The following is a 20580-nucleotide window of genomic DNA, read 5'->3' on the forward strand; positions in this document are numbered from 1 at the left end:
GTTGTTTTTTTTTAAATGTTTTTGTTTTTGTTTTTCTTGTATACATTATATTTTATATTTTGTTAATGCATTCAAAAGTGGAAGTTGCTTGACGCTACTTCCAACAAAGACAACACCAGTATGACATAATTATTTTTTTTAATGAGCCTGTTGTGACGTCACGCAACGTAAGAGTCCCCCCCCCCCCCAATGCATTGGAAGTCGAGACTCTCTCAAAGGGCCCGCAATTCAAACTTGTTTTAGTATGTTGAATCCTACATTGTTTTATCAAATTAGAAGAGAAAAAAACAACAACAACACGGTATAGTAATGCTTTGGTGGAATTGTTTTATGGCATGGGTTAACTCAAGAGTATGAGCTGCACCAGTATTAAGTAGCCTGCCAGATGTGTTGGGGGGAAAAGAATACCACACTAATCATAATGTTTGTAATAGCATGCATATGTGGAGAAAAACGCATGCACCATTTCACGTGGAGCTAGGGAACGTGAAGCCAGACGGTAACATTCCCCGATGTTAGCTCCCTCTTGTTTGGTAACAAAGGAAAGTCATTCCCAGCTAAAACATTCAACTAAAAAAAAACAACAAAAAAACATAAGAAAAAAAAACCCCTCTTAACTAGCAGCATATGCTGTGCAATGTATTATGGCGTTCTTATTGCAAGCTTCTCTAAATACTACTCACTGACTGATAAACTTATTGTTGCTGACGCTCGTTGACCTGTAGCACCAGACTTTTTGTAGACAACTAAACCGCTGTAGGCGTATTATATTTTAACTTCTAAAATTTGCAATAACTTGAATAACTCCGTTTTGAAGAAAACTAAATATAACTTCTATTACAATATAGAGAAATTTAACTTGAGATGAGACGAAATGAGCTAATATTTTAATAAACAAATCTAACTCACTATAAAAATACGTCTTAACACTTTTGCATCCTGGAGTCGTCTGCTGTCGTACTTTACCCAGCTTACCATAGTGCCGCTCTTATTGCATCATTCTACAAGACTAACAGTCAATGAATGCTCTCCCTCTACAACTAACAATAGATACTCCCTGTCTATATCACCTAGGAAACAGACAACACTGATCATCACGAAGTCTCTGGGGAAAAAAGAACGGATTTGCATGAAGTTTTGAATACATGTCCCTTTTACCTCTTAAGTGACCGCTAGACGGTTTTGATCGATTCGCATCTAAGCGCAGGATATTCGCGAAACATCGCAAACTTTCTATTAACCCTTTGTATTTCATTTTCGGCATTTCCCCAAAATGGCCGCACTACAATTGTTATTCGTCTGCGGCTTTGATCTTAAGATCACACAGAACCTGTATACCTAGGGCTTAGCTCTACGTTTTACTGGACTAATGTAATTCGTTACAACAGCATTGCCATTATATTATTAGTATTATACCACTTCACAGTTTCGTGTATGTATGAAGCATACTAAAAGCTTGGCAAGAGTCCTATTCTATCAGCTACTTCATTGATCAAAAAGTTTCCCCAAAAATGTGCACAACACCAGATCATCGAAAACTATTTTTAGAATATCGGAAATTTCTATTGACACTGCAGTATTAAGTATTCGCTGAATTAGGTATGTTGTCATTTTAGACGAAATTGGTTAAGCGTCATTGTTATACAACGGAATGAATGGAAATATGTGCTTTCTAAACTTAGTCTGTAAATTTTTTTTATCTTGCAATGGGCTAATTAGTCGGTGAGTTCACTATGCGATTCTGCTGTGTTATTTGCTATTTATCCTCGATGTAGAAACGAGCACGATTTAGTCCATTTTTTTTTGTTTGTTTTAATAACAGTCAGCAATATATATACACTTTTATTTTCACAAAGTGCTTTAAGCTTAATTCCTACTGGGCGGCTGCATCCATGTCTCAGCCAATGTAATATAGGTGTCACGTAACATAAAGCAGCTATTGCATTAAGTTTATTTTTAGATTGGAGATTTGCAGCGCAAGGTCAAGGCTGTATGTTGTTGACAAGTAATGACTAGTTTATTTAAAACGATGACGGTTTTTCCGTAAGCTCTAAAAATAGTTTGGATGATGCTAGAAGGCGGGAAAGAGGAGGTATTTAAGGACTTGGATATTCAGTTTCGCGAAAGAGCTGCGACTAGAGTAAATGAATTTAGATTGAAATGTATTGTACATTTATGTAGTGTGTATATTATTAAAGGGATTCCAATTTCCTGAATAAAAGCTTTGTATTTATTTTTGAGAGATCACAGTTTAGTTTTAAATTCATATACATTTCTAACTCCGGCATCACGATATTATCTGAGTGTTCAGTAAGTTGTAGAAAGAGAATAACAATATGTCATTAATCACCAGAAACGCATTGTCTGATCAGCACAATCTCATCGTGACATCAATCAAAACATTTCGGCTCACCTGGCACTCTAAACCATTCGTGTCAGTAGGCTAATAATTTGACTTGTTCACTCTGTCATATCAATCAGATTATTGAAAAGTAAATATTGTATACACTTGTTATAAAAATACGGCACGCTATACATTTTTATAATGTCAATAATCCCCTCTCCTAATTCACATTTCCAGTATTAAAATAATGTGTATGGTGTCATTAAACCATTCAACATTTTCTTCCAGTGTCACAGCTTCTAACGAGAACATAGCCTTGACATTAAAATGGCACTTCATTACTATAATTATCTCAGCATACAGTAAATATGCATTTGCCCTTTTAACTCTCGTGTGTTAGATATCTCTGTTTGTGGCCAAACTTTCAAGGTTTTAGAGCAGCTAATATCCTGATATGTTTATGAACATTTGTTCTGCACGTGAGCACAATCGAGCACTTCCCAAAACAAACTTCATTTTATGATTATTTGAAAAAAAAAATGTATACGTCTTCAGAAATGAATTCTATCTGCAAAACAACGTGATATGTTTTCGATGATAGGAGAAATACATGCAGATGTTCTCAATCTTTAATAAAAAAAAAGGTCTTTGCTTTGTTTGAATAGGTTTAATAATTAACTGGGAATGAAACGGAGAAGAAGATTTACCGATGCACATTTTTTTTTTAATTCCTGGTGGCTAAATGATAAAACGCTTGGTTGAAGAGATGAAAGTCTCAGGTTCGAGTCAGCTGGCTGCCTACATTTTTTTGCTGGGGGTTATGTGTTTTTGGCTATTTCTGCGTATCTTAGCAAATTGCTTTAGCAGGTGTTGTCCATAACCTATCTGCATATGCGTCCTTGTTTTACAGTTTTTATGAAGATTGTTTTGTCAATTTTCTTTTTACTTCCGAAATTCTGCTACAACTTTTATCTTGTTATCTATAATGACAATGTCCTCGATTCCGAATATTAAGGATGAGTGCAGTGTTTCACATGACCACGCAAACCCAACTGCGACCTGCATTTTTTTCCACATCTCGTGCAGACAAACCCGTTGTCCACCAGCGGTCTAAGTTTCTTTTTGTCGTCTGTGCCTGTCTTCAAAAAGGGCTTTTCTTTGGGTCTCAAATGTGTGTCCTGCAAAAACCTTTGTTTTTTAAAGAGATTATATACGATGTGAATGTGAATGTAAATTGTAAAGGATTAAATAAAGCAGCTTTTTTTAAGGCGTAGTCTAAGAAAATAATAGCTTATTTTCTGGAGACTTTGGCGTAATAGAGAAAAAAATATATCACCGGGACAATGACTTAGGGCAGACTGAGTTATAAGCCTACTTTTGGTCATCATCATCATCAAACTCCAGTTGAGTGAGGGCTTGAGAGGCTCAAATCCTCTCTTGCTAAAGCGCTTGACAGAAAACCTGCTGTATTGCGTAGTGCAGAAATGTCACCAAACAGGTCGAGAAGTTTTGGTTTCCCAGACCTGTCGAGACGGGGATCAGCAAGTCTGGGGCAGTCAAACAGAATATGAGGCACGGTTTCCTCTTCTTCCCCGCAGCGGGGGCATCGTGAATCGAAATTTGGCCATAGCCGTGAGAAATATGAGCCAACAGGACAATGGCCTGTCCTGCACTGTGCTATAATAGCTTGCTCAGGCAAGGACAGCCTCCACCACGGGGAAGTGCGGCTAGGGCGCCTCATACGCTCTCATACGCTTTTCGGGACTTGTCCCAGCACTCAAACCACTTTTCCATTTCTGTTTTTTGAATTATAGCTAGATCTTGTCTGAAACTTACAACCTGTGCGGTGTGTGGAATCAGCCCTCCATGGTGGACCAAGGAGTCTGCAATAATGTTGCCAGTCACACCTATGTGACTCGGTACTCACTGCATTATTACAGGGGTGCCATAGCGTTGCTTTATCATGCTGTGTGAAGCTATGATGACAGTGTCGATATTGGGGGGCCATGGTCCAGGGCTTTGCAAAGCCTGTAGTACAGGTTTTGAGTCAGTGAACCACAACAATCTGTGTTGTCCTCAAATGTCCCTCGCCGAGTTGAGAGTCAATGACTTGTAAGGCTTCACAGACTGCCATGGCCTCCGCATCAAAACTGCATACACTACCACATGGTTCAAAGATTTTGACTTTGTCAGAGCCAAGAAAGTCAATGTAGGCTCCATAACCTGCTCTTCCAAAATCTATCAATGCCGACCCATCAGTTTATACAAAAATGGCACTGGGTTTGAAGCGTTAATGGTCTCCAGTGCTAGAATTTGAAGATCGTTAGATGAAAGGCTAAGTGGCATTATGGTCTACTAGTTTCAAGCATATGTCAGGAGTCGTTGGGCGACACCAAGAGAGAAGGGGATGAAAACGTTGAATGTTTTGTCGGTTGGTGGAGAGGCCAGCTTTATCTGAAAGTCTAGTGATGCATAAAAGACTGCATCTGGATACGTCTTCTGCATCTCCAACCATCCACTAGTTTTCTAGCTGGGAGGTATTCATCAAGCCTTTTATACCGCTCAAAGCAAGTCAGTACTGACCTTTCCCTCCTAAGGTTTAGTGGACCTATGTTAGCCATTATTTCAGCCGCATTTACTGGGCTTGTCCTAAAGGTTCCACAGACAAATCTTAGTGCTTGGGACTGTATTTGGTAGCGTCTAGCCTGACCTTAACATAAGACATTCAGTTTGCTAGATGTTACAGCTTTTTTTCTATATCTATATTTCAATAACTCTCTAGAAATTACCTTAGTCTCTCTCCAAGTCTAGGTGTCCCTGGGTTCAGCTGTAATTACATCAAACACTTAACAACTCGATCAAAGCACAGAAACTTTATTATACTTCATGACACATATCACACGCTGGTCTCTTCTTAAAACAAACACACTTCCGGCCATTCGCGCATACGTTCCAACTGGCATATATAAGTAAAAATAGATTATACACACATTCATGCGTGACACTAGTAATGTGTTCATGTTAATGTACTTAGTTTCTCGAAAGTGGTGTTTTTTTTTAAACTGGTATTGTCTCTTCGCCTTTACCTGTCTCTTAGTCTTTTACACCGTTGGGGGACCACACATGATCTCTAGATCGTCTCTCCCCATTCCTGTCTGTCATTAGCCAGGATTAGAGTCTCCCTCATAGTGTGCAGGCCCGTCCATTCTTTGATGTAGTCTTCTCGTCGCTTTCTTGTCTTGTTGTCACTGAAACTGGTTCCCCCGATGAAAGGCCCTTAGCGAGCCCTGTGGACCTTGTGTCCGTACTGTCTTAGATATCGTTTTTTTTTGACAAAGGTCAGAGGGTATTGTAAATAGTCAAATATAATGTTAATTGTTTATTATTGTGGACAGATATAGCTTGCACGCGCGCACGCACACACACACACATATATACATACATACATACATATATTATATATATATATATATATATATATATATATGTTTTGATTTTCTTTATTAGCCTATTGTACGTTTTAAAATTAACTGATGTTGTCAATAGTGTATAGTGTACAGACACCGAAAGAAGGATCTCATTGAATCTCTATGCAGCTATTAACTGAATTTCTTAATCATTCTAACTAGACTTTGTGTAGCAGCGCTCTAGAGACAACCAACTCCTACACAATATTCAGTAAACACAATCATTCAGATAGTAAAGGCAAGGGTCACTCAGTTTGTTAATATACACAGTACCAATACTAGTCACGATTCACACAAATAACTTAACGTGATATAAGCATCCAATAGCGTTTTTTTTAAAGTGCTAGAGTTATCCGTACCTCTCCGTCACATCCATGTCTAAGTCACACATATGTCTAAGTCACACACATGCCTGAATCTTTCCCATGTCACATCCACGTCTAAGTCACACACATGTCTAAGTCACACACATGCCTGAATCTTTCCCATGTCACATCCACGTCTAAGTCACACACGTCTAAGTCACACACATGTCTAAGTCACACACATGAATGAATCTTTCCCATGTCACATTCACGTCTAAGTCACACACATATCTAAGTCACACACGTCTAAGTCACACACATGCCTGAATCTTTCCCATGTCACATCCACGTCTAAGTCAAACACATATCTAAGTCACACACATGTCTAAGTCACACACATGCCTGAATCTTTCCCATGTCACATCCACGTCTAAGTCACACACGTCTAAGTCACACACATGTCTAAGTCACACACATGCCTGAATCTTTCCCATGTCACATTCACGCCCATGCCACAGTCTCACCCATGTTTAAGTCGCTATCATCTGGTCATGTCACTGCCACACTTACGTGAGAGTCACACCCGTCTCGAATCACACTTATGTCACGGTCACACTCACGTCACGTTCGCACCCATGTCACGGTCACACTCATGTCACATGTCACGGTCACACCCATGTCACAAAAAATTCCCTCTTCTTTCTTTCAGTGTTCAAGGTGTCGCTGCCGTGCACTGGTCAGATCAATGCCGAAGTCCACATCACCATACAGATCAGTATCAGCCTGGTGTCTGCTGCCAACCCCCCAACCCTTCTCTTCAAGAGGAAGAAAGTCTGCCTGAAAAGTAGGTCAACTTCTTTAATTTTATTTTGCCTCTCCCCCCTCCCCCATCTCCAAATCTTTACCCGCTAGTCGAAGTGAAATGCTGAAAGGAGTCAAGAAATTGGTCCTCACGTCCTGACGCTATCATTATTTGGCCCTTTCCTGGAAGTTTCATTTGGTCCTGAAAGAGATTTGCCAGCCTACAATACGCTTTCTAAAGAGCAGCCCCTCCTTCCTCCCCGCTCCCCACCCCTATCCTTCCCTTAGTTCTTCATCCAGGGAACTCTATTCGAATTGATGGAGTAAAACTGTCGGGAGAATGGAGAAATGAAGCGAGAATTAAATTAAATTTGTATTCAGATGAGCCCAAAAGTGTATCAACTAGTCTAGTTTTATGTAGTTAGAGAGAGCGTTGATCGTCACACTCTTTATTTTATTAGTGTCAAATTATTCGTTCCATAATTTGACCCTTTTTGTTTTCCATTTTAAATATCTGGGGCCCAAGTCTGACACATCTCTTTTAAATATTGGGGGCCTCAATCTGACTCATCTTTTTTTTAGTAACAGCCCCCCCCCAACACACACACACTCTTAACATAACTAATTGACTTTGAATTACATCGCTCAAAACAAGTTACATGTATTGAACATAAAAAAATATTTACTAAAACAACAGCTTGAAAAGCAATAGAACATTTTAGTAATTAGTTTTATAATTTTTTTTTTTTGACTAATATATACATTTTATACCATACATCATCAATAACAAAACAAAGTACAATATTCTAAAACAAACTGAAAAGCGAAAGATTAACAAGGTTACAAAGACAGTTGGTGTGGAAACACAAACTCAAAATCGGCCCCCGAAGTGGTCCACCCAGGCAGGTAAAAAGGCAGGTTTCAATATTTTAAGAAAGAACATCAGAATTAAATTCTATCAAAGACCAATGACAGAGAAGAATGGAGAAAGAAGGTTGACAGATCTTGTATGGGGCCCCAGCGGTCCAACAGACCAAAGGATAGGTGAATGTGAATGTGAAGTTAAATGCAAACCTGGCCTAACCGATGTCTTATAATGAATATCTAATTGATCTTATTGTTTTGTAAAGGGTCAATCTCTTATTCAAATCCTCAAGGAAAAAAAAACATTTTCGTAAAAAAAAAAAAAAAAAAAAAAATTCATATAGTTATGTGTCTTACAATTTGTAATGATTACCAGACATTGCAGTTCACGCGGTAATATGAAAAACTACTTATTAATTGTTGTTTTAAATTATGTCCAACTTATATGCTTACAAAATATATTTTTTTCTCTTTAAAAAAAGTAACAAAAAATTTGTGTATGTAAATGTAATAATTAGCATGACAGAACTTACTTAACTTAACAATACATTTGTAAAAAAAATAAAAGTAAAAAAATCTAAAACCATTTGTATAATATATGGTATATATTCCGGCCCCCTACTAAAGAGCCTGCAGTGTTTGTTACTATTAACAGTGAATAGTTGTAAAAGTGGTGCATTTAAAAAAAAAAACTGCTTGCATAAGGGAATTAAAAAATTAGATTTTTCGCTTTTAGAAAAGAAAAAGTAGCCGTTGCATCAGAACTTTGAATGGACTAAAATATTATGATGTCGGATTTTCACTATGTGTTTTAGTTTACGAGATCTAAACGGGACGGACGGACAGACATTCCACACAAACTAATAGCGTCTTTACCCCTAAAAATAGTCTAAATAAAGAACAGAGAAAAAAAACTGGCAATTCTCATGATTTCCAGTCCCGTGTAGTTTGCGTATATAGTCAATTTAATGATTGAGTTTCAGCCATGTGCAGTTAAAGTTTTGATTTCCATTGTTCTGAAGACACCGTCCCATAATTCAAGTCAATCTCTTTGTAAACAAACACATTGAGCGTACCTGGAGCGTGGTACGTTGATGTTTCTGTTGAGCCGTGCGGTGCCGTGTCATCAATTATGACATGAATTCTGTAACATGTCAAACAGTATGCTTTCCATGCGCTAGTGACAGGAATTTGTGCCCATCGTGCATGTTCTATATGTTTGATTGGATCTTGTTAACTCATTCGTATGAGCAACAGATATTATATCTCACTGGTATATAGAGTGACGCCACAGGGCGTGTCGCAGTGCTCGTTTTGTCGTAAGACATTTTGGCGATTTATATTCAAGATACATATTAAATGTGTTCATTTCTTTATGTCTTTAGAAAAAAAAAAAAAATAAGACCAAGTTTTATCTAAGGGGAAGAAATCTTTACTTACAACAATATCTCTAAAACTTAGAAGTTATTTCCCTTTATGTATATGAAACAAAATAATTATTTACTAATAATTAATAACAAATTGGTTTAATTTCTTAATAGACTCGTGTTTTCATAAATAAAATAAATAATTGTTTAAGTTTCAAGTTGATCCTAGAATGGGTGTGAGATAAATAACGTGTTCAATTATTTAAGGGGACAAAACCCTACACATCTAGTCATAGGCCTATATATCTTTGAAGACTAAATGATTAATATCCCTTGTTGTTATCAAACAAAATAACTCATAATGGGTTAAATTTTAGTTTTAATGATTCATGTCTTGTCTACGCCAATGAATAATTGTAAGAATTTTCAACTTGATCCGAGAATGTTTGTGGGAGAAATAACATGTACAAACTTTTTATCAGACAGAGCTGATATAAGCTTTGTAATAACTAATGGCGTCTTTCTCTACGTTTTAAAAGTAACTTATTTAACAAAAAATAAAAAAAAAATTTTCTAAGGGATCAGGTGAAACAATTCTACCAAGTTTGTCTTTCAAATAAGCTTCTCGTAAAATGACACAGTTGAAAGTGACAGCCAGTAAATGACAGATGAGTTTCAGATATTCGATGACACTCTGTTTATCTTCTGAACCCCCACCAAGTACCCGCCCTTGTTGGCTACATAACCGGGTACAAGCACAGGCCCTACGATTCATTTGTGGCACCTTTAGGACAAGCCCAACAAACGCTGCTGAAATCTTTACAAACGTGGCACCCTTATATCTTAGGAGGGAGAGGGCAGTACTTACGGCCTACGAGCGCTATAAAAGGGGCGACTCTAGGCTACCCACCTCAATTTTAGTGCGACAGTGGAGAGAGAGGAACCGCATTAAAATGCGATCGTTCCTACATATAGCGGCCAATTTGTCAAATACAGCTGGACTCTCCACTGATAGAATTCCTATTAGAAGAATCAGTACGTGCCCTCCGTGGAGGAGATTGCCGGCCCCACAAATAAACCTGTCCCTGTTAGGGCAAGAGGGAGCCACCAAGAGGCGCTTAACACCTGCCATTCTCCAAAATTTGGCATCCATAACCATAAAATCCTACCCATCAGATGCCATATTCTGTTATACCGATGGGTCGGTAATGAGGGACCCCGATAGATCGGGGTATGGGGCCCTTATTGTCTACCCCGACCGGACCGAACCAGATAGGCTCTCTGGTCCATGCGGCTACGCTGCATGCTCCATGGATGCCGAACTTACAGGGATAACTAGGGCGTTCGAGGCCATTAGGGCCCGAATGCTCCAACGCGAGACTAGCGCCACTACGGTGGTGTTGGTCACTGACTCTCGCTCCAGTCTCCTAGTTATGGGTGGCGGCGGGGGAAGGTCGCCCGTAATAGAAGAGGCAATCGGCGCCGCAGATAACATCCGCCGAGCTATTGGAGCTGTCGTTTATATGCAGTGGGCGCCTTCACATTGCGGCGTGAGGGGCAATGAAACGGCAGACGCCATCGCAAGGGAGGGTGCAATGGCAGCCACACACCTCGAAGCACCAAGCACGTACTTACAAGCAACGGCACAAATCCGAGCACTCATTCATGAGAAGTGGTTAAAGTCCTGGGAGGAATCCGACAGAGCACGTGGTGTCTGGCAGCGCATGCGTCACCCAGATCGCGACGATCCATGGTGGCGACTGAGGAGGTCAGAGCAGTCAATAGTTGCGCAGTGCAGGACGGAACACTGTCCTATTGGGGCATACTTTGCCCGGTTCCGCACTAACTTTGACTCCCGATGCCGTCACTGTGGAGAGAGCGTCGAAACAGTGTCGCATGTCTTGTACGAGTGTCCCCAGCTCCGCGAGCTAAGGGGGGACTTGCCTGTGCAGTCACTCGACTTGTATGGTAGCTATGAGGCACTACGCCGGACGGCTAAGTTTCTTGCCAGAGCACTACGGGAGGACTAGTCCTTCCTGCTCTGATTTTTCAATAGGAGTTCATCTCAGGCTACATAACAGTGCTCCCCTCCCCTTCTCTACACGTTGTCCGTGAGTTCAGGTATAGTGTGTACATTTGGAACGGCCTCCTTAGCATTCTCTTGTTTTTCTTGTTTTTTTTTTTTTGTTTTTTTTTACTTTTTCAAAATGCGTTAACCCGTGTGTGTGTGTGTGTGTTGGTATGGATGTACGTGTGTGTGTGTTGGTATGGATGTACGTGTTTGTGTCATCTATGTGTGTATGTAAGAGCCCACTTACTACCAACTTATATGTTGTCTTCGCTTTAACCGCTGTGCGATTTAATATATGTTTACGATTTTTAGCTGCCCCCGAAAGGGAAAAGACGCTATTAGTTTTGTGCGGAATGTCTGTCCGTCTGTTCGTCCGTCTCGTTTAGATCTCGTAAACTAGAAAAGATATTGAAAATCCGACATCACAATATTTTAGATCATTCAAAGTGCTGATGCAACGGCTACTTTTTTTTTCTGAAAGCGAAAAATCTAATTTTTAAAATCAGTTATGCAAGCAGTTTTTTAAAGAGAAAAAGCTAATTAGTATGTATTATAAGTTAGACCTAAAAACAAATTGTAATCTTGTAAACTTCATTTTCCTAAACTTTTTTTTATTGAGGGTTTTTTTTTTTTCTCGAGGGTTCGAAATAGAGATTGAGCCTTTTCAACACAATGAGATCAATTATAAGACATCAGTTAGGCCAGCGGAGAAGCAGTGGCTGAGCGGTAAAGCGCTTGGCTTCCGAACCGGAGGTCCCGGGCTGGAATCCTGGTGAAGACTGGGATTTTCAACTTTGGGCACCTCTGAGTCCACTCAGCTCTAATGGGTACCTGACATTAGTTGGGGAAAAGTAAAGGCGGTTGGTCGTTGTGCTGGCTACATGACACCCTCGTTAACCGTAGGCCACAAAAACAGATGATCTTTACATCATCTGCCCTATAGACCACAAGGTCTAAAAGGGGAACTAGTTAGGCCAGGTTCACATCTAACTTTACATTCATTTTCACCTATCCTTTGATCTGCGGGACCGTTGGGGCACTGCACAAGATCTGTTAACCTTCTTTCTCCATTCTTATCTCTCATTTGTCTTTGATATAATTTCATTTGGATGTTCTTTCTGAAAATATTGAAGCCTGCCTGGGTGGACCACTTCGGGGGCCGATTTTCAGTTTGTGTTTTTTTTTTTTATTTATATCACAAACATTGTTTTAAAATCACTTAAGAAATATTGAAACACTTAAAAAAAACAGCGCGTTCATTACATTGGCTGATCTTTTGAAACCTAATACACACAAATACAGTATAAGCAACTGAAGATTCTTCTTTAAAATACTTGCAGAATAACTCAAAATAAAGCTTGCGTGACAAAGGCTTAAAGTGTGAGTCACAGACAAGTTCTAAATTTGAGTATAGCTGTCACGTGACGTACAGCATGAATGGCATTAATTTTATTTTTAGATTATTTGCAACGCAAGGTCATGGTTGTATGTTGTTGACAAGTAAAAGACAAGTTTATTGAAAACGATGAAGTTTTTTTTTCCCCATAAGCTATACAAATTATTTGGATGATGCTAGAAAGGGGGGCAAGAGGGAGTATTTAAAGACTTGGGTATTCAGTCTCACAAGAGAGCGACGACTTGAGTTAAAGAATTTAAATTGAATTGCATTGCACATTTATCTAGTCTGTATATTATTAAAGGGATTCCTAGTTCCAGAATTAAAGCTTTGTATTTATTTTAAGAAGATTTCACTTTTTTGAGTTTATTATTTGAAGTAGCATCTCCGGCATCACGATATTGTTTGAGAATTCAGAATTTGTCTAATTTTTACATAATAATATAATTCTAACATCGGAAACGCATTTTCTGATGAACACAATCTCATCGTAACATCAAGACGTCGTAGTCATCAGGCACTCAAACATGTACCGTCAAGGCTGCTTTGCCTTAAGGCTCTGCACGTTTTAATTGTTAATAAGTGACACCATTGTAACGCATATGCTGTGCACAGTTTACTTTTCAAAAATAGCTGCTTCCTGGTTTTCAGTTTGTCTTCTCCATGACCTGGTTGCACATGGATGGGGTCGAAGTTACGCCAAGAAAGCCATTGCTTTGTGTCTTTCAGTGTATCTTGTTATGGAAACATGAAAGTCAATCCTAAATGATCTATTAACAAACTTTGCATTCTGTTTCTGCTTTACAAAAAAAAAAAAAAAAGGTTGTCTAGTTAGTGACGAGCTCTCACCTGAGTTCCTACTTTCACACCTGACCAAATGTTGTCGATAACTTCTGGCACGCTTCATTACGTTTATACGTGGTTCACGGTTTAGCTTGGCGGAAAACAAAACCAGGGTCGGGTTCACACACTGTGGTGCCCCGCGTCATCTCTTAACGAGCATCGTACATTGAGCATTTAAAAAAAAATGTTTTGGCGCCTTCTGTTTTTCCCGACCCTGTTTTCATTTTGAGTTTTCTTTACGTTATACACCAATTATTGTTGTTGTTTTTGTGGTTCAAGAAAATGTTTTACGAACTAGAAAATAGATCACAATTGTTAACTTTGTTCTCACTCGCTCTCTCTCACTCATACTCCTTTCCTCTCCATCTCTCCTACTCCCTCTCTCATATTGTCTCTCTTTTTCTATCTCTATCGTTCCATCAGGATTGTGACTTTCGTAGATATGGAACACCATAGTCTACTTTTATCGTTACCTTTAGGTTAATGTAACCTTATGATGGTGTGCGCAATCCTTTGAGTCTTTATTCTTGTAAAAAAAAAATCCGCACGTATCTGTGTAAACCAATCAGTCCTTTTATTCATGACTTCCTGTTGTGCAGCTATACCCAACGACAAAGATAATTTAACTGTGTTGATTATTCATATATTTATTGTATTTTTTAAAGATTTTTTTTTTTATCTCTATGACATGACCTTCTATTTGCCGGTTCATCGCCCCTAGCCCACCCTTGAGTCAAAAGCACCAGAAACTGTTAAAATTCCATCTTTCTATCCAAACATCTCCAGATCTGTTTGTGAAAGTCTCAGGTCTAAGTTTTTGTCTCGAGAAACAATTTACACCAAAAGCCCGAGCACAAGGGAAAAAAAAAGCAACAAGCTCCTCTTGGATTGTAGATGAGTATCGCCCCCCCCCCCCCCCTCCCCCCATACCAAGACAGCAACTGAACGTTATGACTGGGGGGAGGGAGAGGAAAGATACAAGGATCAATGAAGTTATGGTAAGAAACTTTGTCGGGGAACATCACTGTGAAGTGCGGGTGGCGCCCGTCTCTCGAGACACTCCCCCCTCCCTAGTTTCCTTTGCTGGCGAGGTGTAATTACCTCAAGTTGGGGGCCTATACAGTGCAAGGAGGATAACCAATGATTAAGACCCTCGGTTTAATTAATTGCCGAGCTCACAAGCGAGGACTCCCTTGCGGCCATTGTGGGGAAGGCGAAACGACGAACGCACTTGTGGGGGCCGGATGCATCACCACGGGAGAGTCCCGCAGATTCACTTACTCTAAAGAACAGCTCCCCCAAGGAGAAAGTATTTCGAAAACAAAAGGAAATACGCCCTAATGAAACTCTTTTTTTTTAAACCTTTCTTTTTTTTCAGACTTTAAAAAAATTTCTTCTTTTACTAATATTTCTTTTTCTTCTCTTTCCTCTAACTAACTCTCCTCTTTTCATCTTTCTTTTCTTTCTTTCTTTCTTTCTTTCTTTCTTTCTTTCTCGTCATTTTATCTCTTATTCTCTCTTTTCTCTTTCTCTCCAATTTTCTTTGTCTTTGTGTTCCAATGTCACTTTTGTCTCCTTCAGTCTTTTTCTATTTTTCCCCCTTTTCTTTCTAATCTCTCTCTCTCTCTCTTTCTCTCTCTCTTTCTCTCTCTCTCTCTCATTATTTGTCTCTTTCTTTCTCTTGTAACACACACTCAGCTTTGTCCGCCCTTTCACCTAATATCTCCGACCTGGGTTTGATGAGGGTGATGATGTTGATGATGATAGGTACGAGGATGGATTTACCGATAAACGTAGACAGAGGTGTATGGGAGCTGCATCTGAGGATTACCTTTAGCCTTGTAGATCTGGGACAGATAAAGTACAGAGCTGGGGGGGGCGAGCTGTTCAAACGAAAGTGGAAAGAAGAAAGAGGAGTACACGAGGCAGTCCGTTACGTAGAGAAGACGTTGAGAATACCATCGAGGACAGCGGGGTAATAGTGGAGGACCTAGAAGTAATGAGGGAGGACATCGGGGTAATAGAGGAGGATCTAGAAGTAATGAGGGAGGACATCGGGGTAATAGAGGAGGATCTAGAAGTAATGAGGGAGGACATCGGGGTAATAGAGGAGGATCTAGAAGTAATGAGGGAGGACATCAGGGTAATAGTGGAGGACCTAGAAGTAATGAGGGAGGACATCGGGGTAATAGTGGAGGACCTAGAAGTAATGAGGGAGGACATCAGGGTATTAATGAAGGACCTAACAGTAATGAGGGAGGACATCGGGGTAATAATGGAGGACCTAGAAGTAATGAGGGAGGACATCGGGGTAATAATGGTGGACCTAACAGTAATGAGGGAGGACATCGGGGTAATAGTGGAGGACCTAGAAGTAATGAGGAGAGACATCGCGGTAATAATGGAGGACCTAGAAGTAATGAGAAAGGACATCGCGGTAATAATGGAGGACCTAGAAGTAATGAGAAAGGACAGCCGGGTAATAATGGCGGGGTAATGAGGGATGAGGGAGAATGTTGAATTATCAAGAGAGGACGTTGAGGTAATGAGGGAAGATGTTGATTGAACAAGAGAGAACATTGAGGTAATGTTGGGAGGATGTTAAATGAACAAGAGAGGACGTTGAGGTAATGAGGGAGGATGTTGAATGAACAAGAGAGGACGTTGAGGTAATGAGGGAGGATGTTGAATGAACAAGAGAGGACTTTGAGGTAATGAGGGAGGATGTTGAATGAACAAGAGAGGAGTAATGAGGGAGGGTGTTGAATGAACAAGAGAGGACGTTGAGGTAATGAGGAAGGGTGTTGAATGAACAAGAGAGGACGTTGAGGTAATGAGGGAGGGTGTTGAATGAACAAGAGAGGACGTTGAGGTAATGAGGGAGGGTGTTGAATGAACAAGAGAGGACGTTGAGGTAATGAGGGAGGGTGTTGAATGAACAAGAGAGGACGTTGAGGTAATGAGGGAGGGTGTTGAATGAACAAGAGAGGACGTTGAGGTAATGAGGGAGGGTATTGAATGAACAAGAGAGGACGTTGAGGTAATGAGGGAGGGTATTGAATGAACAAGAGAGGACGTTGAGGTAATGAGGGAGGGTGTTGAATGAACAAGAGAGGACGTTGAGGTAATGAGGGAGGGTGTTGAATGAACAAGAGAGGACGTTGAGGTAATGAGGGAGGGTGTTGAATGAACAAGAGAGGACGTTGAGGTAATGAGGGAGGGTGTTGAATGAACAAGAGAGGACGTTGAGGTAATGAGGGAGGGTGTTGAATGAACAAGAGAGGACGTTGAGGTAATGAGGGAGGGTGTTGAATGAACAAGAGAGGACGTTGAGGTAATGAGGGAGGGTATTGAATGAACAAGAGAGGACGTTGAGGTAATGAGGGAGGGTATTGAATGAACAAGAGAGGACGTTGAGGTAATGAGGGAGGGTGTTGAATGAACAAGAGAGGACGTTGAGGTAATGAGGGAGGGTGTTGAATGAACAAGAGAGGACGTTGAGGTAATGAGGGAGGGTGTTGAATGAACAAGAGAGGAGTAATGAGGGAGGGTGTTGAATGAACAAGAGAGGACGTTGAGGTAATGAGGGAGGGTGTTGAATGAACAAGAGAGGACGTTGAGGTAATGAGGGAGGGTGTTGAATGAACAAGAGAGGACGTTGAGGTAATGAGGGAGGGTGTTGAATGAACAAGAGAGGACGTTGAGGTAATGAGGGAGGATGTTGAATGAACAAGAGAGGACGTTGAGGTAATGAGGGAGGGTGTTGAATGAACAAGAGAGGACGTTGAGGTAATGAGGGAGGGTGTTGAATGAACAAGAGAGGACGTTGAGGTAATGAGGGAGGGTGTTGAATGAACAAGAGAGGACGTTGAGGTAATGAGGGAGGGTGTTGAATGAACAAGAAAGAAACTTTAAGGGAGTGCGGTATGACGACGACGTTAAGAAAAAGAGTGATGGCGTTGGGATAATGAGGGGGAGGGCGTAGACGGAATGAGGAAGGACTTTGAGGAAATGAGGTTGGACTTAGAAAGAATTGGGGAGGACCTTAAGATTAAAAGGGAGGACGTAGAAGGAATATTGGAATGAATGTTAGAGGACGTTGAGGCAATGAATTTTTCGTTATCGAATTCTTTATATATATATATAAGTATTTGCGAAAGATTATAACCTGGGCGAATTAGAGGTGGATAAACTAAAGAACAAACAGCATTAGAGAGAATGTTTGTATATTTTCATGTGGGAAACAGTCAAATGTATGGAAGAGGGAGAGAAAGTGAAAGAGAGAGCTTGTCAGAGAGAGAGATTGTGTGTGTGAGAGAGAGACAGAGTGAGATTGTGTGTGTGAAAGAGAAAGCTTGTCAGAGAGAGAGAGATTGTGTGTGTGAGAGAGAGACAGAGTGAGATTGTGTGTGTGAAAGAGAAAGACTGTATGTACGTACGAAAGAGAGAGAGAGAGAAATAGTGTGTGTATGAGAGAAATAAAAAGAGGTCGTTTCTTCGTTCAGCAGGTGCGTCTTCTATTCGAGACCAGGGATTACGTCGTGCTGCCGAGGATGAGTCCCGGGATACATTACGGAGGATTAACTTCAGTTACGGTCTCCCCACCGTACTGGGTTCCGCAATTGATCTCATGACACCTTTTGAAGCTCCACATCAAGCGGATCACGGAGATACAACAGACAATGTTTAGTTTATGATCCGCAGCCTGTCACGATTAGCGAACATGTACAAAGTCTTGGCAACTATCGCTCAGCGGTCTGGGTTTTAAAACCTTTGCTTCTATTTGTTTTGATGGAAGTATTGACATCTTGTTCAACACACACACTCACACAGTTTGAACATTGCTATCTAGTATTCGTTATTATTTCACAGCATTCATGAAGACTTTGCTCTTCCCATAGTAATATTGAGTATAACAAAGTCATTGTAGCATTTAAAATATAGTGTGGGGCTCAGTGGCGGAGCAGCCAGTGCGCTGAGGGTTTCGTTTGGAGCATTAGGAGCCCACAGGAGTCCTTGATAGAAAAATCAAAAAGTCAAAAAAATTTGACTTGAAGAACAAAACGCATCAGATTTTTAAATCATGTATTTTTAAATCATGTATTACTGCGTTACTAGCGGGGCTTAATGAAATATTTATTTACGTCAAGCTTCTAAGACAGGGGTTCTCAAACTGTGTGTCACGACCCCTTTGGTGGTCGAAGGAACATTAGCCAGATGTCACCTAAAATTATTTTTTTTTTGGCTTTTTTTTAAAGGAAAGTTTTTGTTTGTTCGTTTTTAACGTGTTGTAACAATCCTATTTGTACCATGCTTGGTATTCATATACATCTGTAATGGTGGGGGAGAGGGACATTACCAAGATTACATTATTATCACACAAATTATGAAACGATCGTAAAGCAGCAATAAAAAGTTTCTATGAAAACTTCTTGAAATAAAATGAACGAAAATGCATGGTCGTGGGTTGCCGATAAGTGAAAAGTTGTATTAGGGGTCTCGGAGCTACAAAGGTTGAGAACCGCTGGACTAAGAGCTGTGGGGAAAAAATTGGTAGAATGGAGGTTGTGACGAGATGTTAATTTTATTTTTATTTGGCTTGTTTATTTATGTCTAGGGGGAATTTTATTAATTTTATCCCGCTCACGTATAAGATTTTGTACAGGCACACCGCAACTAACAGTAAGAACAGACCAATATTATAAGTTCATAAATAAAAATAATTTAATGAATGAAAGTTTACAAAGGAAAGTGATCAAATAAAATCATAATTAAGAAAATAAAAGAAGGTGCTAATATCTAACATAACTGCTCATCATGGATTGCTAATTATTGAGTGATTGGAGGAGAAGAATGTTCCTATGTCTGCTACTTATTTTTCTTAGCTGCTAGCTCCTGGGTCGTCTTCTGGCGGTCGTAGGACTGGCACTCAGAAGGATGAGTCATCCGGCTCTGTCTTAGGACGTCGGCTCGGGATATTCTCTATGCTGTAGGCAAGCTGGCTCTAGGGTGAGGCCGCTGCCTGTTTAGCAATAGAGAAGGTTGGTGCTGCAGACTAAGTTGTAGTGGGACGATCTCTCAGCCGTGATCTCTATCTCGTAGAGAGCCGTGCTAACTCAACACCAGTTTATCTTCTGCTGCGAAGGGTGCTCTAGTCTGTCGGCATTAGGCAATAACTATTGGGCAGTGGACAGTTTGGGTCGGGTACTGGGCAGATGATACTGGGCAGTATAGGGCACTGTGGACACTGGGCAATATGTTAAGGCCAAGGACAGTAGGCAATGCCTTCTTGCTAACAAGTGTGTAATGGGGGGGGGTGTATCTGGTGTGGTCTGCCTCGGTTACAGCTTTCTATGGAGATCTGGTAGTTGTAGCAATCGTGCGTAGTAACCAGGGGTAGCAATCAGGGGTAGCAACCAGGGGTAGCAACCAGGCTGGGGATAAGACAGAAAATTAGGAACCTTCTAAAGGCATTGAGTAGGGATTCTCATATGCCTTGCAATCATTCAGATGTAGGCATTGGTATCAATCCCAATAAGGCATTTAAGACAATTATGTATAAAACTTTAAAGTACGTATACAACTCAATAACAAAGGATATAAGTAAGATAACCACAATAAATGTGCTATAGTACAATGTAGGATGATACTTGTCAAGATTCATCCAATAAGTTTGATTACGACGATAAGTAATCAGTTACATTAAAATGGGGAATGAGCATATTATATACTAAAGGATAACATGAAAATAAAATACTAGGGATCGAGATACAGTATAAGGGTTTGATATAGTTAGTCAAAATTACATTCATCCAAGGAACTATAAGTTCACAAGGGTGGGAGACATAATAACATGTATGAGGGATATACAACGGAAATGGGAAATAACTAATTTCACATGGGCTCTGTAAGTTTAGAGCATTGTGATCTAAGTTCTTGGACAGTACTTAGATTCACGAAAGGTTATTGTTTACATCCATGACTAAAATACGGGAATGGAGAAACATAACAAAATCAAATATAATAACTATGGTTTCAAATGTAGACAACCATAGCGGCATTAGTAATACTATATGAAGATATAGTATCGACATAAAATAGTACAATGTATATACATAATAA

At 40.0% G+C, this 20580-nt stretch overlaps 1 protein-coding gene across 4 annotated transcripts in view; it reads left to right on the forward strand.

The window, feature by feature from the left end:
• LOC106055686 (tyrosine-protein kinase RYK-like) overlaps positions 1–20580 on the forward strand; it is a 145312-nt gene that overhangs the window by 91122 nt on the left and 33610 nt on the right. For all 4 annotated transcript variants that reach the window (XM_013212073.2, XM_013212072.2, XM_056012693.1 and 1 more), the window contains exon 4: positions 6826–6960. In XM_013212073.2, the coding sequence (XP_013067527.1) occupies positions 6826–6960 (135 nt within the window). The remainder of the gene's footprint in view (positions 1–6825; positions 6961–20580) is intronic.

The sequence above is a fragment of the Biomphalaria glabrata genome, chromosome 15, assembly GCF_947242115.1.
Source record: "Biomphalaria glabrata chromosome 15, xgBioGlab47.1, whole genome shotgun sequence".
NCBI classification, from domain to species: domain Eukaryota; kingdom Metazoa; phylum Mollusca; class Gastropoda; family Planorbidae; genus Biomphalaria; species Biomphalaria glabrata.